Source organism: Thalassophryne amazonica, chromosome 10 (assembly GCF_902500255.1).
Source record: "Thalassophryne amazonica chromosome 10, fThaAma1.1, whole genome shotgun sequence".
Classification (NCBI taxonomy): domain Eukaryota; kingdom Metazoa; phylum Chordata; class Actinopteri; order Batrachoidiformes; family Batrachoididae; genus Thalassophryne; species Thalassophryne amazonica.
In genome coordinates, this window is record NC_047112.1 from 103,936,722 (window position 1) to 103,962,193 (window position 25,472).

The following is a 25,472-nucleotide window of genomic DNA, read 5'->3' on the forward strand; positions in this document are numbered from 1 at the left end:
TGGACCATCATGGTGAAGAAAGAGCAGACTCAGAAAGCGAGGCTCCAATTTACCAGTCATTTTACACTGAGGTGGTGGAGGTGATGGTCTAGTGCAGGGGTGGCCAAGTTCAGTCCTCGAGAGCCACATTCCTGACACTCTTAGTTGTCTCCCTGCTCCAACACACCTGAATCCAATGAAAGACTCGTTAGCAGACCTTTAATGAGCCTTTCATTGGATTCAAGTGTGTTGGAGCAGGGAGACAACTAAGAGTGTCAGGAAGGTGGCTCTCGAGGACCGAACTTGGCCACCCCTGGTCTAGTGGTTAAACATTGGGCTTCAGACTAGAGGATCCTCGGTTCAAACCCCAGCCTGACTGGAAATTTAATAAGGACCCTTGGGCAAGGTCCTTAATCCCCAAGTTGCGCCAGGGGGGTAGTGAGCGCCTTGTATGGCAGCACCCTGACATTGGTGTGTGAATGTGTCTGTGTGAATAGGCGAATGTGAGGCATAATTGTAAAGCACTTTGAGCATCTGATGCAGATGGAAAAACGCTATATAAATGCAGTCTATTTTCCATTTACTCCTGTGCTCACCGATGGTCATGAGCTTTGTGTAATGGATACAAGCAACAGAAATGAAGTTTCTCTGCTGGATGTTTAGTCTTACACTCAGGAAAAGGTTAAGAAGTGTTAATATCTGGGAGGGACTCTGAGTAGAGCCGCTGCTTCTTCACATCGAAAGCAGATGGCTGAGGCGGTTTGGGAATCTGGTGAGGATGCTGCCTGGTCATCACCCTAGAAAGGTTTTCCAGGCACGTCTAGCTGAGAGGAGGCCCCACGGAAGACCCAGGACACACCTGAGGGAACGCCTTGGAGTCCCTCAGGAAGAGTGAAGCCTGATTTATGGTACTCGGTCTCTACAGCTCCATAGTGATGCAGAGGGTTCTGCGTCACTACGTACCCTTTCCGAGCTCCTCTCAGTAGCCTAACATGCACCTCGCAAAAATTTAAACTACATGTTGAAATGACAGAGAGCGCAAGGGCTATGATTGGTCACTTTTCTGATTTCACTCCTTCATCTCCCGTCATATTAAAAAGTCTGAATAAAAGTTTTTGCAATGTACATGCCAATAACATTTCAATCATAAATCAAATAGTGGAACATTTGGCAGATGTCCACAAATATGACCAACACAGAATATAAAAACTCCAAAGATGCTTAAATGACCAGCAATTCATGGAGACAATTTGCACGTAACACTGGTTTGGAGGTCAATGATTGTATAAAGAAGTGGAGGTGGTTGGGGATAAATTAGTCCAGAAAAAGCAAAAAATGACCTGCAGCAGTAGCGGTGCAGGCAGAAAGAAAATCTGTGCATTGTTCTTCACGTCATGCCCCCTACTATTCTGATGGTAAATTGCAGTGCGACAGCCATCAACGTGACGGAGAACTTCAAAACCGGCCATACCTACATCAACGTCATTGTGTGGCCATGGAGTTACGGAGTGGTAAAAGCATAAATCAGACTTTAGAGGACTTGGCTAGGCATAAGGAAGTGTGGAATGAGCTGCTTGGTCCACGACCCACACCCAGACCCAGACAGCTAGCAGAAAATGAATGCAAAACTACTGAATTAATGTCAACATGGCCCCAAAAAGGAGAGTCAGTGGTATTTACATGTATCTATAGAAATCAAAAATGGACCTGCAGTCCTTGGGGGAGGGGGGAGCTTGTGACCTCTCTGGCAAAGAATGTGAACAGGAGGACAAGAGACAGTTTGAAAAGAAACACTTGTTTACTGACATGGAATGTACCAGCTAGAAGGGTATAGCACATGCACCATCCATCAGAAACTGTGTATTTAAAGCAAAGGAACGTGTAAATATGTTGCACTTTTGTGTTGCCTAGGTCTGCTCTCTTCCTCCTCTCTTCCTGTTTCTCTCCAGGGCCACATCACAGAGCTGACTCATCTCACCTGTTTGCAATCACCTGCACCTGTATTTGTACCCCGGTTCTTCCTCTCCACATATGCCAGAAACTTAGTTTAACCAGTTTCTCTCTGGTTTTGAACTGGCTACATCCACCATCTGGTTCGGAAACAGCTACCTTCTCTTTTGACACCAACAGACGTTTCCTTCCTCCAGTGCCTGCTTCCATGGCTTGCAAATTCAGTCATTTCAGTTGTCAAAATAAACTGTAACTTCTTTTATTCTGGCCTTCTTATTGCAATTGGGTCCTAACCTCATTTTTTAGTGTTTTCACACAACATTACACCATGGTTGCAATGGCTATTATTACTGTGTCAGCACTGACTGTCTGCTTACTCCAACGGCACCACCCCATCTAACATAACATTTTCCTAACATTATATATGTTTATATTTAGATTATCCTTATGAGAAACATTTCTAGAATATTTACCTAACATCATTACTTCCTTTTATATATTGACAAGTCATGTTTATAATGGGGGGAAATTTGACAAATATATTAATTCTAGTCTCACTGTCTTTCTTACTTCAAATTTCTTTCAATGACAAGACTATGACTTTAGGTAATGTTACCAGAATGTTCTGTGAATGTTTGGATGAAACATATCTTTAGGTGACGTTATGTAACATTATAACGTCATGTAACGTTACCAGAGTGTTCTGGGAACCAAAAAGAAACTTTCCTTAACAGCGTTCCCAGAATGTAGGTCTAACATTCTCAAAACGTTTGTGCTAATGTTACTGTCAAATGTTATGGGAACCAAAAAGAAGCTTTGCTTAAAAAACGTTCCCAGAACATTAGGCCTAATGTTCTCAAAATGTGTGTGCTAACATTACTATCAAATGTTCTGGGAACCCAAAAACAAACACAAACGCAAACAAAAACAAACAAACAAAAAAAACTTTCCTGAAACATTCCAACAATTTTACAGCAAACATTCTGATAACAAATGAACAAATGAACACATTGTTTCAGACCACACACTAGTTTTAAAATTATTTTATGCTGAGTGTTTTATGACGAATGTTTGATGTGTTTTAAGTCTTGGGACTTCAGTAGTTTATGTAAGTCGATTTTCTGTTTTATGTACAATAAAGTTTTATCTTATCTTATAACATTTGACAAACGTTCTTATAATGTTTTGGGAACTTTATTTTGTTAGCTAGGTAGGGACCTTATTTTTGTATAATGCTCTGGCAAAGTTTTTGAGACTTTTGTATCATGTGAATTGCTTTGCAATTTTAAAGTTGTAATAATTGCAATTTAAAAGTTGTAGCATATATAGGAAGATGTCACTGATCTTTCAGCTGGACAATGACCCTAAGCACACAGCCAAGATATCAAAGGAGTGGCTTCATGACAACTCTGTGAATGTCCTTTAGTGGTCCAGCCAGAGCCCAGACCTGAATCAGATTGAACATCTCTGGGGAGATCTGAAAATGGCTGTGCACCAACACTTCCCATCCAGCCTGATGGAGCTTGAGAGGTGCTGCAAAGAGGAATGGGCAAAACTGCCCAAAGATAGGTGCAACAAGCTTATGGCACCATATTCAAGAAGACTTGAGGCTGTAATTGGTGCCAAAAGGTGCATCAACAAAGTAGTGAGCAAAGGGTGTGATTACTTATGTACACGCAACCTGGTGTCACGGCAAGTCATGATTCAGCAGCACGAAATATACATTAATCTATTGGTTCGTGATATTATGACCAAAAGCACCTCATTTTTGTCACGGCAGCATGAATTCATTCTAATTCTTTCCGTGATGGCTGCACGAAATTAAAAGTGAAGCGGGGGGGTCGGGTTGGTTATGGTTAGGGTGGGAGGAAAGAGTAAGATTAGATTATGGTTAAGGTTAGGGTTGGGGGTAGGAGTAGGGTTAGGACTAGTGAGTTAAAAAAAAAACCCTGTTACGAAAATTTGACTCATTTCGGCACAAGAACATGAAAAAAACCCCAAAACAAAACAAAACGTGAGATTGGGCTGGTACACGTCAATTCTTAGTTTTTTATTTTTAATGAATTTTCCAAAAAAATAAAAAACCTTTTTCATGTTCATTATGGGGTGTTATCAATAGAATTTTGTGGGGAAAAATGAATTTACTCCATTTTGGAATAAGGCTGTAACATAACGTGGAAAAAGTGAAGCTCAGTGAATACTTCCTGGATGCACTGTAAGCATACCGGTTGTTGTTGCTGGTCATCTGCTTCATTATTTGACAGTAGATCTCATCCCTCAATGTCTCATCTTCAGTTGCGGGTCCAAAGATCTGGTCAGTGAGCTCGAGAGGACTCTGCATCTGTTTAGTTGGGTAATCACCCATATACTTTAAGATGGGTACACAACCGTAAAGGAAAAAAAAAACAATCATCTTGGCCTCACAAAATGATCAATTAAACTGTAGACAGTTTGTTTACAGTGAAACCCCATAGAAATAGTAATTAGTAAAACGATGAGTCAGGACAGGATGCCAGGTCAAGGTTAGGAGTATACATGGATATCACAGTGTCCACCAACCACCAGAAACACCCTGGATTCCAAATAACTGCAGAATAGCTCAGTTTTCCATTCTCAACTCCCAAAAGTCACTATTTATTTTGCACACTCAGGTACAAAATAAACTGAACTATGCCAAGGAGATGCCCATCTCCTTGGCATAGTTCAGTTGCTGGGATCTTCAACACTGAGGCACCAGCACAGTGCAAGCAGTCCCTCTCATCTGAGTCTCCCAAAGTACCCACTATTACACACAAAGTCATTCCAATGGCATCCAATGATTCTCCAGGGAGACATAGTACCAAAGACATCCATCCATCATCCTGTATCAATGGTTAAAGTCCAAGTCTCACAACCATACAGTAAGACTGTAAGCACCAGAGCCCAAAGGCTTGGACTTTGGTTCACCTACAAACATACCAACATTACCAAACACCACTGTCCCATGACCTCATGAGCTTTTCCCAGATGTCTATCAACCTCATACGTTGAACTGAGATAAGTAAGTCACCCATTTTGACACTCATGACGTGGATGGCTTAGTCCAAGAAGTCATTCAAAGAAACAATCTCAACCTTGATCACAAACAGCTGTAAACTCAAACAGTCTGACTCCTCACTCAGCTTCTCAAGTTGTGCAAAGGGTCATCCAGTGATCCCACAAGAAACACAGCATCATCTGCAAAGTGAAGGTCAGAGAACCTGTTGCTACCAACACAATCATTGAAGTTGCTGTACTCCATGGCATAACCAATACCCAGTTCATGCTAGCATTTTTGATCAGGATATGTCATTCAAAGCGCATATTAAACAAATATGTAGGACTGCCTTTTTGCATTTACGCAATATCTCTAAAATCAGAAAGGTCTTGTCTCAGAGTGATGCTGAAAAACTAATTCATGCATTTGTTTCCTCTAGGCTGGACTATTGTAATTCATTATTATCAGGTTGTCCTAAAAGTTCCCTAAAAAGCCTTCAGTTGGTTCAGAATGCTGCAGCTAGAGTACTGACGGGGACTAGCAGGAGAGAGCATATCTCACCCGTGTTGGCCTCCCTTCATTGGCTTCCTGTTAATGCTAGAATAGAATTTAAAATTCTTCTTCTTACTTATAAGGTTTTGAATAATCAGGTCCCATCTTATCTTAGGGACCTCATAGTACCATATTACCCCATTAGAGCGCTTCGCTCTCAGACTGCGGGCTTACTTGTAGTTCCTAGGGTTTGTAAGAGTAGAATGGGAGGCAGAGCCTTCAGCTTTCAGGCTCCTCTCCTGTGGAACCAGCTCCCAATTCAGATCAGGGAGACAGATAACCTCTCTACTTTTAAGATTAGGCTTAAAACTTTCCTTTTCGCTAAGGCTTATAGTTAGGGCTGGATTGGGTGACCCTGGACCATCCCTTGGTTATGTTGCTTTAGACGTAGACTGTGTTTCATAATTATTGTATGGCCTTGCCTTGCAATGTGGAGCGCCTTGGGGCAACTGTTTGTTGTGATTTGGCGCTATACAAGAAAAAAGTTGATTGATTGATTGATTGATAGCACTGAATAGCATAGGAGCCAGATGAAAGACTTAGTTCAAAAAAGAAGAAAAATGACTGCCTTTTGTGCAATGCCAGTGTTTAGAGGATATCAGTGAAGGCCAGGCAGGCTTTGTGGCTGGGCTCTGTGTGGCCCACCAGTCTCTTAAGGAGCGGTTGCCTGATTGGCTCTCTGGAGTTCGCCCACAGCCTCTCAGGAGCCACATTCCTCGAAATCACTTGACGGTTCACATCTTGAGTGGGCTGCCTGTAGGGTTAGGACAGAAGACCTGAGAAATCAGTACTGCAGATTAAAAAAATATGCTTAAAAGTATCTATGATCCCAAGTCAGAAAAACTTGAGACAATTTTAAAAAATGAAAGAAAAAGTATGCAGTGATTCTAACATTTACTTTGAATTTTATATCATTGCAAACATTTTAATCCCAAGATATTTCATGTTTTTTTTTTTTTCTGGTCAACTTTAGTTTATTTGTTAATGCCTGCAACACATTTCAAAAGAAGCTGGGATGCTAAAGCATTTACCACTTTGTAATGTGGCCATTCCTTCTCATAACACTAAAAGACATTTTGGCATTGACAATATCAAGCAATGAAGAGTTTAAGGTATTATTATGTCCCATTCTTCTTGTAAAAATGTCTTAAGTTGTGCTGGAATCATCACTGTATTTTCTGTTTCAAAATACTTCACACATTCACTATTGGGGAGAGGTCAGGACTTCACGCAGCCCTTTGTTTTTCCACAGTCATGCCTCGGTAATGTGTGCAGAATGTTGTTTTGCATTGTCTTGTTGAAACATGCATGAATATTGCTGGAAAAGATGTTGTCTTAAAGGCAGCATATGTTGCTCTAAAATCTCAATGTGCTTTTTTGCATTAATGCTGCCATCACAGAGTGTAAATTACCGTTGGCAAGGGCACAGACCCAACCCCATACCATGACAGACTCTGGCTTTTGGACTTGTTGCTGATAACAGTCTGGATGGTCCTTTTTATCTTTGGCATGGAGCACACAACGTGCATTTCTTCCATAAAAAGATCTCGAATACTGATTTGTCTGACCACAATACACATTTCCACTATGATCTAACCCAGATGCCTCCAAGCTGAGGGGAGTCGACACCGCTTCTATACAATGTTAATATAAGGCTTCTTTTTTGCACAATAAAATTTTAAGCGGCATTTGTTAATGTAGCTCTGTATTGTAGTGCTTGTCACAGGTTTGCCCAAACTAATCCCTTGCCCATGTGGTTACATCAGCTAATGAAGAATGATGGTTCATGATACCATGATAGGTGTTCAGCTTATGTTTGCGCCTTTACACTTTACATATTGAAATTCCTTCAGATTACTTGAATTATTTAATAGAAGTCACTGTAGTGGGGAAAATATGCAAATATATTCTTTCTTTGAGGAACATAGGTTTAAACATTTAAATAAATATCTCACTAATTTTTCCACAAACTGGAGAGTCTCCATCAATGACTCAGCCGTCCATGGATACCGCTTTTGTACCAAATCATGATTCCGATCACCTGTTGGCATCACCTGTTTAAAATAACATATTTATTTCATTTTTTTAACCTCATTACTAGCCCTAAACTGTCCCCATCCAACTTTTCTTTTTGAAATGCGTTGGAGGCCGGAAATGCAGGAATGGATATATCTTAACAAATGAAATGAAGTCGACCACATAAAACATGCAATATCTTTGGCTCATACTGTCTGTCAAACGAAATGCAACAATCATTGTAATTTTTTTATTTTATTTGCATTTTCCATAATGTCCCAACATTTTCTGATTGGTTGTTGATACACGACATTTTTGGCAAAAAGGACACTGTTTGCAGATACCTGAAATATTCGAGGGCGAATTCTTTCAAAGTGCTAAGAGCCATTTTCTCTACTGCACTTGTTTCTTTCTGAGTGGCCTCTATGATGGTCTTCCTGTCTTTAGGAGACAGGTTAAGGAGTGTCTGGGGGAAAAAAAAAGATACACATCCACTTTACGACATCACAGGACTGGTGGACCATAACTCATGGGAGCACAGCAGATTATCTCCTTACCATGACCTCGTTGGTGGGTTTGCTGAGGGTTGGCAGGATGAGGATGGCGTCAGTGGGGACAGCTCCTATTTGTCCGGTACGCTCATTTTGTCCCTTTATCCAACCACGTTCTGGGGAAAAGTCATCGTCTTTGATGATTAGAATGAGCTCACCTTTCTTGAAGCTCAGGAATGTGGGATCATCTGTTGAGGCACAATTCAAACATCTGTGAATCAGCAGTTACAAATGACTTTGAGGATAACAGTTCAGTGTGGAACAGACTGACCTTGCTTGCTGACTTCTTTTAGGGTCACTGCAAAATGAGAGCGCTCAGTCAGACCACTGAGAAACATGTAGACCAGCTCCGCCATGTCCTCAGTCATGGAGCCGCTCAGAGTGAAGTCTCCTTTCAGGGTCAGCAGACACACCGCCTGGCCACACGCTTTCCCGTCCCTGTTCAAGGGTCACAACACTCAAGCACAGCTGCTACAGCAACACAAACAAGTTGTAATGCAGTCCAATAAACAGGACCAGCTTCCTGACTCTGTTAAAATAAGCAAATGTACCTCACGGTGTTGACCCCGGTGACCTCTGGGAAGGAGAGCACTAGCAGTCTCTTTTCTCGCTCGTCCAGGAATGTGATACCAGTCCAGTTTACAGCCACAATAAACTTGTTCTTAAGCAGTGGAGGCCCTAAAAACAGGTAGAACAGAACAGAGAAACTCAATAAATCATGATTCATGGGAATTAAATTGTTTCCAGTCACACAAGAAAAGTTTCATATCAACAAAAAGCCTTCACAAATACAGCAGATTGTTTATCTTAAGCCATGCTCCCATTACTGATATTTTACACTCAGTGGACACTTTTCAAGTTGCGTCGCCATCTTGAAACCAAGACGTCCGGTTAGAGAGCCTCTCGTTCGCGTGTTGGTGTCATTAGAAACAACAGCTTGTTATGATGCCTCAAGGAACAGCTGACGATCAGTTATTATGACGCCTCAAGGAGCGGCTGACCGATCGGATGTTATGACGCCTCTTGGAGCGGCTGACCGATCGGATGTTATGACGCCTCATGGAGCGGCTGACCGATCAGTTATTATGACGCCTCAAGGAGCGGCTGACCGATCGGATGTTATGACGCCTCATGGAGCGGCTGACCGATCGGATGTTATGACGCCTCATGGAGCGGCTGACCGATCAGTTGTTATGACGCCTCAAGGAGCGGCTGACCGATCGGATGTTATGACACCTCAAGGAGCAGCTGACCGATCGGACGTTATGACGCCTCATGGAGCGGCTGACCGATCAGTTGTTATGACGCCTCAAGGAGCGGCTGACCGATCAGATGTTATGACGCCTCAAGGAGCAGCTGACCGATCGGATGTTATGACACCTCAAGGAGCAGCTGACCGATCGGACGTTATGACGCCTCATGGAGCGGCTGACCGATCAGTTGTTATGACGCCTCAAGGAGCGGCTGACCGATCAGATGTTATGACGCCTCAAGGAGCAGCTGACCGATCGGATGTTATGACGCCTCAAGGAGCGGCTGACCGATCAGTTGTTATGACGCCTCAAGGAGCGGCTGACCGATCAGTTGTTATGACGCCTCAAGGAGCGGCTGACCGATCGGATGTTATGACACCTCAAGGAGCAGCTGACCGATCGGATGTTATGACGCCTCAAGGAGCGGCTGACCGATCGGATGTTATGACGCCTCATGGAGCGGCTGACCGATCAGTTATTATGACGCCTCATGGAGCGGCTGACCGATCAGATGTTATGACGCCTCATGGAGCGGCTGACCGATCGGATGTTATGACGCCTCAAGGAGCGGCTGACCGATCAATTATTATGACGCCTCAAGGAGCGGCTGACGATCGGATGTTATGACGCCTCATGGAGCGGCTGACCGATCAGTTATTATGACGCCTCAAGGAGCGGCTGACCGAACGGATGTTATGACGCCTCATGGAGCGGCTGACCGATCGGATGTTATGACGCCTCATGGAGCGGCTGACCGATCAGATGTTATGACGCCTCAAGGAGCGGCTGACCGATCAGTTATTATGCCACCTCATGGAGCGGCTGACCAATTGGATGTTATGACACCTCAAGGAGCGGCTGACCGATCGGATGTTATGACGCCTTAAGGAGCGGCTGACCGATCGGATGTTATGACACCTCATGGAGCAGCTGACCGATCAGTTATTATGATGCCTCAAGGAGCGGCTGACCGATCGGATGTTATGACGCCTCAAGGAGCGGCTGACCGATTGGATGTTATGACGCCTCATGGAGCGACTGACCGATCGGAAGTTATGACACCTCATGGAGCGGCTAACCGATCTGATGCAGGAGTTCCTCAAAGTGCTCCTTCCAGCGGCGGATTACATCCTCAGTTGAGGTCCACAGAGTTCCATCCTTACTGTAGACAGCTTGGATGGTTCTCCAGTGGATGGTTGTTTCCCCGTGGAAACAACATCATGATCTACAAAATTTAAATAATTGAATGTAACTGGTGCAGATAGAGTAGGCAGTATGTATCTTTCACTTGAATTTTACAGATTGCCTTGTTTTTTATTTCATTATCGCATCTTGAAATAACTCTTTCTGCTTGAATGTGGATTTGGCTGTTCATTTCTTTTGATATCAGGCTATATTTTATTGAAAATTAAATACAATGCTGTTTTGGTGTGAGTGGTGAGCAATTTTGAGCACAGCGATCTCCAGTGGCTGAGTGTAGGATAGTGCGGGGGAGGAATACAGCTGTGTGAGTGATGCGAGGGATTAACAGAACCCGAGTTCACTTCTATGGATTGTTTTAGGTGTCTGAATCTTTACTGACACTGGTGCACATGTTGTAATAATGACTTGACATGGCACATTCACATGCGACAAAAATCATTCAGGAATTCTGGTAATAATTACTTTTTTCCACCTCCCCATATAAAACCTGTTCTCTTCAAATAAATGATGATTTATCATCAATCATACTGGGTACATGAGAACATTTTTAAGGAGGGAGCAGATGATGAGGAAATGTTTTGCAGCTTTGCTCACTGACCACAATTCATGTTCATCAATAAGGTGAGAAACCTGACCCATTTTTAACCCAAATGTTCTTGAATGATTTTAAAATTGTATTATCCAAGTAGAAATAATAATATTAATAGTAATTCTTAAATTTAGCGATTACATCCATGATGGAATGTCTGTGTTCCATACTGTTAGTCATCACAATACATACATGTCGTGCCCGAGTACAACTGGACTGCATTCTAGGCCACCTCTGAAAGTGAGACCAGGCATGGTTCAACATACTGTGTCTAGGCACAGTATTGAGCACTCAGACTAGTCAAACAAACTGGACATTTAGGGGTCAAACTTACTCAGGCATGGTCCAGATCTTCTCCTGTGAGTAAACTATTAATGACTGACATTTTTCTGATCAAATCAAAAGACTCCACTTTTCAATTTACAAATTACTCTCAGGGCAGATTTTTAATACACATAATGGCCATTGTTATGTCAGTGACCCTCAGCTATACATTTTATTTATTAATTCACTTGTTGTTGTTCACAGACTTTCAGAACTATGTGGCTAAAAATCATATATGTGATTATAAGCTGCCATTTAAAATGTAAGTGTTCCAAGACCAGCTAATAGGATTACTAAATTGAATAAATTTGACTGTTTTGAATGTTTGGTCTCCAAAGGAAATAATCATCAAATAAGGTCAATGTCCCTTGGACATAATAACTACACGAGCAATGGCGCAAACTATTCCTTTCAAAACCATATTACCTCAACCACTAATTTGCTTTGAGGTCAAAAGTCAACCCGTCATCCTTCTTGTCCACCTGGTTAGTGGAACAAGTAGGGGATTGCCTGTTGGGGTGAAATATGGCGTGGAACTTTTGCGTCCTGTGGCTGCTATGGTAGCCATGAATGAAACCTGAACGTGAGATGTCTCTTGGGGCTCTGGTGAAACAAGAAGTCCTCAATCATGGATCAGGAGGAGGAAGTAATGGCTTGTAACCCAATGACTGTGAAGGTGGATAAAGGCTGCAGCAGGTCCTCCGACCCGGATCGTCTAGAATTTCCCAGCCATCGGACCAAGCTAAGCATCTGTCAAGGACTTTGTGTTTGTCAGCGTGCCATGACATTCCCACATTAAACAAACCCATACACAGGCATCTCTACATTGACCCTGGATGTACATATCCTTTCCAAGAATTGATCAAGAAAAAATCCTTCTTGCCACAGAGGGATTGCCACAATGACCAGTTAGGTCCAACTCGGCTTTGGGCTCATGGACTAAAGAGGGCCATCACCTGGCTGTGGCATACAGATGGATTATTCAGGTGATAATCATGGATCTGCCTGAGTGCTTAGTACCCAAAGTCATTCTATAAATGGTGGATGTGTTAACGTGCAGCAGGAAAGCATGCTCCCAAACCTGCTCTGACTTTGAGTCTTTGCATTTCCATCAGGAGAGATGAAGATTTTGCCATAAGGCACAATAACAGCTGTCTTTGATTTTGGTACATTTCTAATGTATCTAAATGTTCTTTTCACTTGATATTCAAATTGAGTCCAGACTGGACTGACCCTGTGCTGGACTCACATGTAGCTGTGTCCACCACACCACAGAACCACCCCGGGTTGTGGATGCAAACAAGGCAGGCAGAAAGTTGCTCCCTCCCCACCTCCTGAAAGCAACCAACTCCCTGCAGGCCCATTACATAAACAGAGAGGAAAATACACCTACCTGACAGCTTTACAACCTCAAAGAACCTGGAGAAGAACATGGGCCACTTCTTTCTGGCATAGTCAACCATTTCTGCCTTCACAGAAGACGCCTTTTGCCTTGAAGTCAGATATGAACCCTGGTTTACGAAAAGCAGAACACTAGAATCCAGTGACGGCCTTGTTGGAGCATTTGATTCTCTGCAATCTTCTGAAACGGAGAGTAGCTGACCTGAGTGTGTGCAGTGCTGACCATCTGCAGCCATTTGGCCTCTGACTGGGCATCCAGCAGAGACGTGCTGATGCACTCGTGCACAGCCTCCCTCACTTTATCATGACTGCTGTCTGAGCCGTGCTGGACGTACAGATGTTTGGCAGCAAGCTGCACAAAATCGTCTTCCTGTGGCACATGAAACAGGAGGAGAAATCATTTGAGATTTGAGATCATGGTGGATTTTTGTTGCAAAATCTGTTTATTGATAAATACGTATTTTGAGTCAAACTTATAAAATTTGGAAGTGTGTGATGCTCAAAGCACTTTACAATAATGCCTCACATTCACCCCAATGTGAGGGTGCTGCCATACAAGGTACTCACTACACAGCGGGAACAATTAGGGGATTAAGGACCTTGCCCAAGGATCCAAGGATCCTCTGGTCTCAAGCCCAATGCTTTAACCACTAGACCATCACCTCCCCTGATGTATTTGAAACAGTGCTGTTGGGTGTTTTGCTGAATCTACCTTTTCAGTCTGGTACTCTCCAAACTTTAGGCCGTGAATGATCTGTTTGTAGATCAGGTCTGTGCTGAGCTTGTCCTCACTGCTGTCATGCCAGGGGGTGAAGATCTCTTTGCGGAAGAACAGGCGCCAGGGAGCGTGCTGCTCTTGCCCTCCTCTTCTCTTCACTTCTTGCTCGCACTGTGAGATGGCATCCATCACATGCTCCCGGCCGCTGCCCAGAGCCCACACCTACAGGGTGAGGTGATATGTCATCAAATCTTCGACCAACAAAAGTCTTATTCATACTGGCTTTTCACCCTGAAACAGGCTCCGACAAGTTTGTTCCTTTTTCAAATTCGAGTGTTTGTGGATCCATTTTTCCCACGGCACAGCCAGTGGGCTTGACACCAGTATGTGTGTCTCTCAATCAGCCAATCAGTCATTTCACTTGCGAGCAATATTACTTTAGCATCTGATTATTGCCAAACATGGCATATGCATTATGCATAGTAACTCTAAGAAGCCTATTGGTTTTGGGGTCAAAGGTTCAAAGGTTAAAGCCACTGGAGTGTACTTAAAGAAAAGAAAGAAAATTGAGAGTGAATATTTCAGCTGTACTATGTCAATTGTCATCGTTTGGAACATGCATTATACATACATACATACCTCAACCTCTTATCCGGGATCGGGTCGCGGGGGCAACAGCTCCAGCAGGGGACCCCAAACTTACCTTTCCCAGGCCACATTAACCACCTCTGACTGCGGTATCCTGAGGCGTTCCCAGGCCAGTGTGGAGATATAATCTCTCCACCTAGTCCTGGGTCTTCCCCAGGGTCTCCTCCCAGATGGACGTGCCTGGAACACCTTGATAGGAAGACACCCAGGGGGCATCTTTACCAGATGCCCGAACCACCTCAGCTGGCTCCTTTCAATGCAAAGGAGCAGTGGCTCTACTCCGAGCTCCCCACGGATGAGCTTCTCACCTTATCTCTAAGGGAGACACCAGCCACCCTCCTGAGGAAGCCCATTTCGGATGCTTGTACCCGCGATCTCGTTCTTTGGGTCATGACCCAACACTCATGACCATAGGTGAGAGGAGGAATGAAGACTGACCAGTAGATCAAGAGCTTCGACTTTTGGCTCAGCTGCCTTTTCATCACAACAGTACGTTGGAGCGGATGCAACACCGCCCCTGCTGTTGCACCAATCGCACCAATCTCATGCTCCATTGTTCCCTCACTCGTGAACAAGACCCAGAGGTACTTGAAGCCCTTCACTTGGGGCATTACACATAGTGATTGATTATATGCATTATGCATAGTAGCCTGAAGAAGCCTATTGATTTTGGGGCCAAAAGGTCAAAGGCCAAATTCACTGAACTGTACTGTGTAAAAACATTCTGCAGGAAAGCATCACTTATCCATAGTAAGCTTATCAACGTTTGCCCAGGGTGCCGTGGAGTCATGCAGACTATGCGCTTGTCTTTTATTCATCACTTTTTAAAATGAAGAGCAATTTCTAAAAGATTCTGTGGTTGGTTGAATCTTTTTTTCACATTTCTCTACTTAATGCAAATGCTTGTTGACATTAGCTGTCCATGGTGCTGACCACAATATTGGATACAGAAACTGAATATATCAGGGCTTCAACACACACTCTCAAACACTATTTCACACACATAGTTTATGCTATGTTCAAATAAACAAATTAATTGAAAACTGCTTTGTGCACCCTCAAACACGTCCTTCAGGTGCAGCTGAGTTGCGCATATACATGAATTGGTAACATGGCTCTTAATGGGGTAACTAATAAGTGCAGGACCACATGATGTGAGGTGGAGGTCATCGGATCACTCATTCCGCTAAATTAGATCATGGTAATGACAGATGAGTACTGCTCTGTCCTGTCAGGATGGATACTTTGAACAGATACAGTATATGAGGCTGATCCTCCTGCCACCATGGTGGACATCTCTGATCCCAGGATCCTGGTGATTCATCTGCCACTCAGCTGTGAAACACCAACTAGTGAGCACGCAAAGGTAGTGATACAGCTGAGGGTGCTCCAGTGATCTGTTTAAATGGAATGCATTTCTATAGCGCCAACAACGTGCTTCCATGCAAGATGCTTAACTGGTCACTGGAAGCAACTTCCTATTCAGGTGTGCCATATTTACATATTGCCCGATGGTAACTTTACACACTGGGCTATGCTTACCTTACATATTGCCTTATACTAACTATATGTATTGGGTATGCTGACTTTACATATTGCCCTATGCCCTTTTCTGTACATACTAGTCTATGCTACAGTTGTGCTCATAAGTTTGCATACCCTGGTAGAATTTTTTATTTTTTTTATTTATTTGCCCATTTTTCAAAGAATATGAATGATAACACAAAAACTTATTTTTCACTCTTGGTTAGTTGTTGTGTGATGCCATTTATTATTGAACAACTGTGTTTACTCTTTCTAAATCATAATGACAACAGAAACTAACCAAATTACCCTGATCAAAGGTTTACATACCCTGGTGATTTTAGCCTGATAACATGCACACAAGTTCACACAAACAGGTTTTAATGGCTACAAAAGGTAACCATCCTCACCTGTGATCTGTTTGCTTGTAATCACTGTGTGTATAAAAGGTCAGTGACTTTCTGGGCTCCTGACAGACCCTTGGATCTTTCATCCAGTGCTGCACTGACATTTCATAGAGTCATAGGGAAGGCAATGGAATTGTCAAAGGATCTGTGGGAATAGGTCATTAAACTTTATAAAACGGGAAAAGGATATAAAAAGCTATCCAAGGACCAATCAGCAGTGTTAAAACTCTAATCAAGAAGTGGAAAATGAGGGAAACCAAACCACGGTCAGGTAGGCCAACAGAAATTTCAGCAACAACTGCCAGAAAAATTGTTCAGGATGCAAAGAAAAACCCACAAATAACTTCAGCTGAAATACAGAACTCTCTGAAACAAAGTGGTGTGGCTGTTTCAAGATGCACAATAAAGAGGCCCTTGAAGAAAATGGGCTGCATGGTCAAGTCACCAGAAGAAAACCATTACTACACAAATTCCACAAAGTATCCTGCTTATAATACGCCAAACAGCACAGAGAACAAAGGCATTTTGTTGTGTGGGCCGCTGAAGAGGAGGTACTGCTGGCCCACCACCACCAGAGGGCGCCCTGTCTGGAGTGCGGGCTCCAGGCACCAGAGGGCGCTGCCGCCTCACAGGAGCAGCCGGGGTGACAGCTGTCACTTATCGCCTACGACAGCTGTCACCAATCATCTGATCAGCAGTGGTATATCAGCAAGACGACATCTCCACCTCTTTGCCGAGATATCGCTCTACCTAGGAGGTACAGTACTCAGCCGACTGTGTTGTCTTTTTGACATTAACACTTTGTTACTTTTGTGCGTTAAATAGCAGACATTCTTCCGACGAGAGGTGGAGGTGGTTTTCCCGCCATACGGGTTGCTGGGTGCAAACGCACCCACATTTAACTGTTTTTGTTCCTCGCCAGCAGTACCAGATCCGACACGCGGAGGCAGTGGCCACCTGGGAGTTCGGGACTTGGCGGCTCCAGTATTCCCGGGGTTCGGTGGCGGAGGAAATCGTGTGGTTCCGGTTCTGCTTTGGACAGACGTCTCTTATCTTCGAGCCTGCCCACGTGACACATTTTGTGAATTGACTTCTTTGTCTATTGTTGTAATCTGTTGTGTTTGTTGTGCTTATTCACAACAGTAAAGTGTTGTTATTTGACTTCCTCCATTGTCCGTTCATTTGCGCCCCCTGTTGTGGGTCCGTGTTCCTACACTTTCCCAACACATTTGGAGTGATGAGACCAAAATTGAACTATTTGGCCATAGCTATAGACGTTACATTTGGAGAGGAGTCCTACTGTGAAACATGCAGGTGGATTGCTGATGTTTTAGAGATGTGTGAGCTACAAAGGCACAGGAAAGTTGGTCAAAACTGATGGCAGGATGAATGCAGCATGTTATCATAAAATACTGGAGGAAATTTTGCACTCATCAGCCTGGAAGCTGCACAAGGGATGTACTTGGATGTTCAAACATAACAATGATCCAAAACACAAGGCCAAGTCAACCTGTAAATGGCTACAGCAAAATAAAGTGAAGGTTCTGGAGTGGCCATCTCAGTGTCTTAACCTCAATATTATTGAGCCACTCTGGGGAGATCTGAAATGTGCAGTTCATGTAAGACAGCCCAGGAATTTACAGGAACTCGAGGCTTTTTGTGAAAAAGAATGGACAGCTTTATCATCAGAGGACATAAAGAGCCTCGTCCACAACTACCACAAAAGACTCCAAGCTGTCATTGATGATAAAGGGGGCAATACACACTCTTAAGAACTGGGGTATGTATCATTTTGATCAGGGTCATTTGGGTAGTTTCTGTTGTCATTATGATTTAAAAAGAGTAACACAGTTTGACAATGAATGGCTTCACATAAAGATTAACCATGAGAGAAAAAGTTTATCATTCATATTCTCTGGAAAATGGCAAAAAAAAAAAAAAAAAAATCTAAAATTCTACCAAGGCTATGCTGTATTTACATACTCAGCTATGCTATCTTTGCAAACTAAGTTGTGCTATCTTTGTATATTGCCCTATGATATGGTATACAATCATTACATACTGATCTATGCTCACTTTACGTATCGGTCTATAGAGGGTTTTCAATCACGTGACCGATTTGCTGCAGGACAGGTGTTGTTTCCATTCTGGCTTACAAGGAGGCTGGCATGTGATAGAAAAATGGAGAGAATGTACGGTTATTATGATGCTTTAAATCCTCAAGATAAAGCTATTTATCATGATAAATGTGTAGCAGTTGGTTCAGTGGATCCGTATCTTATACCAGATAGTGAATTTAGTAGTGATGTAACGAACTGGCCGACAGTGTCACACTGCGATATTGTGAACTAGGAAGCTGCTGACCAAGTCAGCCTCGCCGGCCTCCTGCAGAGCATCACAGCGGAGCTCTGAAAGCAGAGCTCAGTCTTGAAGTCCTGAGCGATTCTTCTCACCAGGCGCTGGAAGGGCAGCTTGCGGATCAGCAGCTCGGTGCTCGAGGACCACAATGTAAATAAGCATCCGTATTGGAAGCGTTCTTGTGTTGTCCTTGGCAGTATTTTTATGTATTCTTATATAATTTTATTGCTGAATAAAATAAAATAAAATTCTGGGAGCAGTGGATTGCTGTTAGCGGCGGATCTCTCTCAGCGCCACGGTGCTGTGAGGCTACTTCACACCAACGTTGAAGCTTCTGCAATTGTTCGCCAAATGCACGTAGTGTATCACAGTAGCCACCGCGTTGTAATCCAGAACGGGCGCGGGACACTAAATGACGTGGCCGATACGTCCCATGAAAACCCTCTATATTATCTTTTCATACTAGGCTATGCTAACTTATCATACTGCCCTATACTAAGTTTAAGTACTGTGCTTTGCTAACTTTATATACTGCCCTGTGCTAACTTTTGTGACAACTTCGACCTTTTTAGATAGAGTGTATGACACTGTACCCCAGTGGTCACATGGAACTATAAAGGCCAACAGCTAAACAACTGTCTGTGAACACTGGTCAAAGTAATGCAGAAGTAAAAACAGGCTTTTAGCCTCAAGAGGTTGTCAGGAAATGTAACAAACAATCCTGATTGGAGTCATATTTGCAATAGTGCTAAACAGAACAAGAACAGACTTATGTATGCAAACACAGAGAATGATTAATAAAATGTGTTCTGCAGGTGGGCCATGACGAAGAGTACAGAACATCAAAATAAAGTCAGAGCTGTGCTTCTGCTGATGTACCTTTTCATATAAAGCCACGTAGAGAGAAAAGCCAAAAGTGTCCTTGAGTTTGATTTTGTTGGAGAGGATTTGACAGATTTCTTTTGAAGTAGATGCTGAGTCAACAGGCAGGTTAATCAAGCGTGAATCCATCAGGGTCACAGACACAGTGATGGGCTTCTTCGTCTTGGTTGCCTGTTGTAGAAAAGTATAAAACATTAATGTGTTTGTTGATAACAAGCAGTGGTGGCCTTGATGGATACCAGCTGTGCTTCAACAATGAAAGCAACTGATAAGCAATCTCATCTCAAGCTACATATAACTTCATCACTAAATCCATACACATGTTCAGTGGGCGGAGGGACACGGGCCAAAATTAATATTGTTGTAATTTTATGTTACATACAATTACATTACAATTAAACACCTCATATTTTATGGAAAAATAAATGTTCTTAACAGTAATTTATTCATTCGAACATAATTGGACAATCACCTTGGTGGGCCAAAATATAGCCAGTACCAGCTAAATGTAGCCAGTGTACCCCAAAAAGCGCTGGTTGAGAGAGAGAGAGAGAAAGAGAGAGAGAGTTCATTTGGCTACTTTGAAAATAAATTAAATTTTACACCTCTGGATCTTTTCAAGTGACCCAACTGGGGAGAAAGAAGAAGCGTCTGCTTCAGTTAGATTCATACAAAATGCTTTTTGCAGGGTGGTGTGGGGTTGTGTGGAATTGTGAACGCATTATTTGAGTTTTACAATGTAGCCACCAGTAAACAATGAAAAATTAATGGTTTATTTCTCTGATTTCTGGACAGAAACACACACTCTCTCACAGACAACCACACCTGCTCCTAATCCATCATCAATCCAGCATCCACGAACTATCCCATAGGGAGCAGACATGTTTATGAGAGGTTATAGATGCAAAACAAAGTTGTTTTTTGGGTGGATTTGTTACATCAATGTTCACATTATCTGAGCGAGTTTGTCCTCATTATGTCTTTTAAAGTGGGTGAGGTAAAAGATGACAGCATTTATTGTTTTTTAGTTACTATAGGTGATGGGCTTTATCCATCCATCATCCATCCATTGGGGTGCCTGCCTGGCCTTGTCTACAGCCTCAGAATAACTGTCAGTGTATTCTATATTTATTAAAGTTAAACTCTGTGCAAAATCATATTGTGTCCATCAGTACCTGTAGCTCCAGCCAGGCAGGAGGTTCCCCACGCACTCCGTTCACGGCAGTCCGCCGCAGCCTCTCGGCACAGTAGGTGCTGTACCCACCTGGAGCAGAACGGATGAAACTCTGGAGGTACTGTGAAAACAAAGAGGACCAATGATAATGCTGATTATGAACCCACAGCAGCTAATATAAATGCTGTACTCACTTTTATAAAGTGCTCACTTGGCACAAAAATGCCCAGGCAGAGGGACAGCAGGATCCAGCCGCGCATGTAGTTGTTGCGGTTGTTGTTATCCTGAAGCTGCTTGCATATCTGACAGTAAATCTCATCCCTGGAGCCAGAGAGAACAGGCACAGTGTTCTTGAAAAGACTGAAAAAGGGACAGTTAAATGAATGAGCGGAAAAACCACAGTTTTCTGACCTGAGTTCAGATCTGAGAATGCCATATCCCACAATGATGTGGAGTTTTTCAAGAGATGACAACGGCTGGTTCAGAGTGGGTCCTTCTCCAATCATGACATCGCTGTCCTCACTCACAGTCTGCAGTGTTGCAGGCTTGGGCACCTCAGTCAAATCCTCTGACTAATGAAACAAAAGATAAATTAAATATAAAAAAAAACATCTGGACTGAACCCATTTAAATCACAGTATTGCCGCTCATCAAATGTGCACATGGTTTTTCCCTAAATGCAGCTTGTCTGAGGAGTGCCAGGTTTTGCACCCCACACTCCAAAAAAAGAAATATTGGTATTTTGATCTGATGACACAGCTACATAGAGATGATAAATGATCTGCACAGTTCACCGGTTTATAACCAAATGATGTTTCCTGTTTTCACCGTGACTCCAGACATGGAATGGATGGAAAAAAGTGAAGTCAGCCCCAACAAATTCTTCAAATCTAACAAAAATGGTTTCCGTCACTTTGTTTATGCTGATAAAATTTACATTTGTGCTGTGCATGGGATGTCCTTGGATGTTCCAGCATGACAACAATCCAAAACACAAGGCCAAGTCAACCTGTCAGTGGCTACAGCAGATTAAAGTGAAGGTTCTGGAGTTGCCATCTCAGTCTCTTGACCTCAATATTATTGAGCTACTCTGGCCATGGCCATTGGGTATTGCGAAGGGTTTGTGTCTGTCCGTCCGTCCATCCGTCTGTCCATCTGTCTGTCTGTGCTCAGCATAAGTCCAGTCCTATTACTCCCAGAGTCTTCAAATTTACAGGAAACATTCTTGGGACACAGACCTTGGACAAGTTCACAGATGGCTCACCTTGACCAATTTTAAGAGGTATTTTAAGAGATTAAATGTCAAATTCTGTTTCAATCTCTTTAGTTTTGTTTTTGAGTGGCGGGTGTGACAGCCAGTCAGAGTAGCGCTGCACTGTGACATCAGTGGCTGGTCTCTCCATTATCACTTCATTTTGTGTGTTTATATAGTGTTGTAATGTTTCTCATACATTATGTAAAAGCTCGCGAGAAATAAACACTTCTAAAACTGAAAACATTGTTTTTGGAACCTAATAACACCTCTGAACTTATTTACAAGCCATTTCACAGATGTTAGCATGATGACATCACAGACTGGTAGCTAGCTGCTAAACTCTGTTTTGTTTGTATGTAAATGTATCATCTTTGCCATATATTATGTCAAAACTAGCAAGAAATAAACACTTCTAAAACTAAAAACATTGTTTTTGGAACCTAATAACACCTCTGAACTTATTTACAAGCCATTTCACAGATGTTAGCATGATGACATCACAGACTGGTAGCTAGCTGCTAAACTCTGTTTTGTTTGTATGTAAATGTATCATCTTTGCCATATATTATGTCAAAACTAGCAAGAAATAAACACTTCTAAAACTGAAAACATTGTTTTTGGAACCTAATAACACCTCTGAACGTATTTACAAGCCATTTCACAGATGTTAGCATGATGACATCACAGACTGGTAGCTAGCTGCTAAACTCTGTTTTGTTTGTGTATAAATGTATCATCTTTGCCATATATTATGTCAAAACTAGCTAGAAATAAACACTTCTAAAACTGAAAATGCTGTTTTTGTAACCTAATATACCTCTGGAGTAGGGTTGCCAACCGTCCCTTGAAAAACGGAATCGTCCCTTATTTGGAAATAAAAGTGTGCGTTCCGTATTGACCTGAAACGGGACGCAGTTTGTCCCGTATTTCTGTGAGAATCAAAAAGTCTGTAAAATGTCAATGGAATTGACTGGCGCTTTATATGGAAACTTACGGTAAATTTGATTCCAGCCTCTCTCCTGCTCTTCACCAATGAGCTGACAGACACGAGTTGACAATACAGAATCACGCTTATCTCATTGGTCGAGGGACATCTGCTCGCAAGAAGATACCGACGTCATGAGCCGACGACGGTCGCTGGACGACAATAACAAAGCGCAGCATGGCTGATATCGAATCGATACAGACACCGACACCGACACTGCAGATATGCCTACGGACAGCAATGTCTGTAACGTCGTTACTCCTCCTAAAAAAAAAAAAAAGAATGCAAAAATACAGGGGCGAATGAGAAAAGGAAAATGGCTGGGTGGAAAAGGTGCGCGACAACAGCTAAGTATTGTAAGTATTGTTTACTTTTCAAACTTTATTTTTTGCACTTTTTATTACACTAAATATGTAAATGTGCACTGTTACATTGTTTTGGATGATGCAAATTTTCAGTTTTGTTGTTAAGCACTACAGAGAGATTTTTATTTTATGCTTTGAAGCAGGACAGAATGCTCATATTGAAATTGTGAGTGAAAATTTATTTTGCAGTAAAAATAAATTGCTAAATAATAATTTCCACGTGTTCGTATCAGAACAAATGCATGTATGCATCTACTTAAATTCAGGGTCAAGTCAACAGTCAAATGGTTAAAAATCATTTCACACAGACGCTGGGAAGGGTGAAGGCAATGGTCGGTCGGCCCTGGCGGTGAGGTGTCCCTTATTTATTTTTCAGAGAGTTGGCAACCCTACTCTGGAGTCATTTACAACACATGCATGCTAATGTCTGCTAACTCAACGGTAACTTTCTATGGAGTTACATTTGTCTCAGTACCTGCTGATGCACAGAATGTGATATACAAATAATCCTTGATTTGCACAAATTTCGCACTTATAACATAAATAATGTTTTTGATAAATTGATTGATAGAAGGGCTTTCTTGAACATGTACAAACTGTACTTAAGACAATAGGATCTTAATAATTAATTAAACAACTAAGAATTATAAAGAACAATGCTCATACAGCCGAGGGAATTTTAGCATTGCATTATATTTTTAATATATTAATAAAAATGGTTGTAACGCATGTGCACGTGCACACACAAGGACTGTTTCGGATATAATTCACCAAGTCAGGTGTTGTTCAGAAGGAAATGTAGCCACTTACAGTTTCCTACACAGGAGCAAGTGTCACACCGCTATTGATTAAACTGCTGTAATTATTGTATGGCTTTTGCTTTACAAAGCGCCTTGGGGCAACTGTTTGTTGTGATTTGGCGCTATATAAATAAAATTGATTTGATTTGATATAAACCTGCTCGCCCCTCAATGCTCAAAGTCACAGGGTTCTGTGGATTGCCACAAAAAAGGTTTTTCATGTACTGTATGCAAAGCTTTCCCATATGGAAAAGAAATAGAAAAGTTACATCAGTTCTAGTAATAAACTTTATATTTGACACATGTTGTGCTTATAAGCCTCAGGTTGATATTACACATATCTACTAAGGATTCTGTATGTGGAATTACTGTTATATATTGTTCTCGTAAGTTCCCAATTCATATAAGTCACATACTGTACGAATTTACTAAGGATCTTATATCTAGTTTGACTGTCACATGTATTACTTTCAAATTCCAGATAGAACAGACATCCGTCTGCAGCCGAGGAATGTGTGTTCGAGCAGCCCGGTCTTTTGTCCTCCACGGTTACGCCCCCTGCGGAGTACAAGCCGGGCAAACGGTATTTACGATGTGAGCCTGAAAAGTATTTTTTGCTGTTTTTTACTTTACTGTGAATAAAGCACACACCATTCGTGTTTGAATGTAGAACTCTTGTCCTTTTATTGCTTCCAACTCAGTTTCTACAAGGTCATCAAGCGTCAGCCAGCTCCTCTACATTACACAAATCAAACAAAAATGTTGTCCATTGTTTGTACTGGTTTGTGGTGCTAAAAGTGTCCTTTGTGCTGCTATCATTTTTAATATATGAATAAAAGTTATTTAATAAGGTCACTAGCGCATTGCCCGTGGGGACCGATGGGCTCTAGATTGAGTAGTGTTTATAAAATAGATATCTGACAATTTTCAAGTGTGGTAATAAATTATGCAAAGTTTCTATAATGAGTTGGAATGATGTGTGAGCCCAGAATAGTTTTAGAACCTTAAACCTCAACAGTTTTTAAAGGAAGAACTCAACCCTTTCATTTCCTGTTAATTTCATAATGTTTTTAATGTTGATTTACTGTCTTAATGTATTTATAAGTTGTTTAGGTTTGTCATCATGTACACACTATCATTATTATTATTGTCATTATTGTTATTATTATTATTGTTTTATTTTATTATTACTTCTATTTTGTCTTTTGATTTTTAAATGGACCACAATGGAAATAAGTGTTCAGTTTCTTGTGTCATCCATGTAGTAACGTATTTATAATTAAATTATGTACTTACATTGAACTTACTGAATAAAATCACAAACACACACACTTTTAATATATAGATTATTTTCCATCCCCTGCTAGAATGGCGTGTGGGTCTAGAATGTAATTATCAAAGTCCATTGATCATTATTTTACCAAATATCTGTAGTTTCTCCAAAGATATTAGTCCTATCAATGTTCCATTTTGGCGGTGTTCATTCGTGACCCAAAATACGTAAGCATAACAAACAGCAAAT

General features: G+C 42.0%; 1 protein-coding gene across 1 annotated transcript in view; it reads right to left on the minus strand.

Annotated features, from left to right (window-relative positions):
• The window catches only part of LOC117519325 (unconventional myosin-VIIb), a 107,245-nt gene that overhangs the window by 13,983 nt on the left and 67,790 nt on the right, over window positions 1–25,472 (minus strand). The window contains exons 25-37 of the mRNA XM_034180680.1: window positions 20,957–21,117; window positions 20,740–20,866; window positions 20,547–20,666; window positions 19,369–19,542; window positions 13,547–13,774; window positions 13,037–13,204; window positions 12,827–12,944; window positions 8,616–8,742; window positions 8,336–8,502; window positions 8,071–8,252; window positions 7,858–7,979; window positions 6,097–6,251; window positions 4,155–4,308 (exon numbers count right to left, since the gene is read on the minus strand). Of these exons, the coding sequence (XP_034036571.1) occupies window positions 4,155–4,308; window positions 6,097–6,251; window positions 7,858–7,979; window positions 8,071–8,252; window positions 8,336–8,502; window positions 8,616–8,742; window positions 12,827–12,944; window positions 13,037–13,204; window positions 13,547–13,774; window positions 19,369–19,542; window positions 20,547–20,666; window positions 20,740–20,866; window positions 20,957–21,117 (2,003 nt within the window). The remainder of the gene's footprint in view (window positions 1–4,154; window positions 4,309–6,096; window positions 6,252–7,857; window positions 7,980–8,070; window positions 8,253–8,335; window positions 8,503–8,615; window positions 8,743–12,826; window positions 12,945–13,036; window positions 13,205–13,546; window positions 13,775–19,368; window positions 19,543–20,546; window positions 20,667–20,739; window positions 20,867–20,956; window positions 21,118–25,472) is intronic.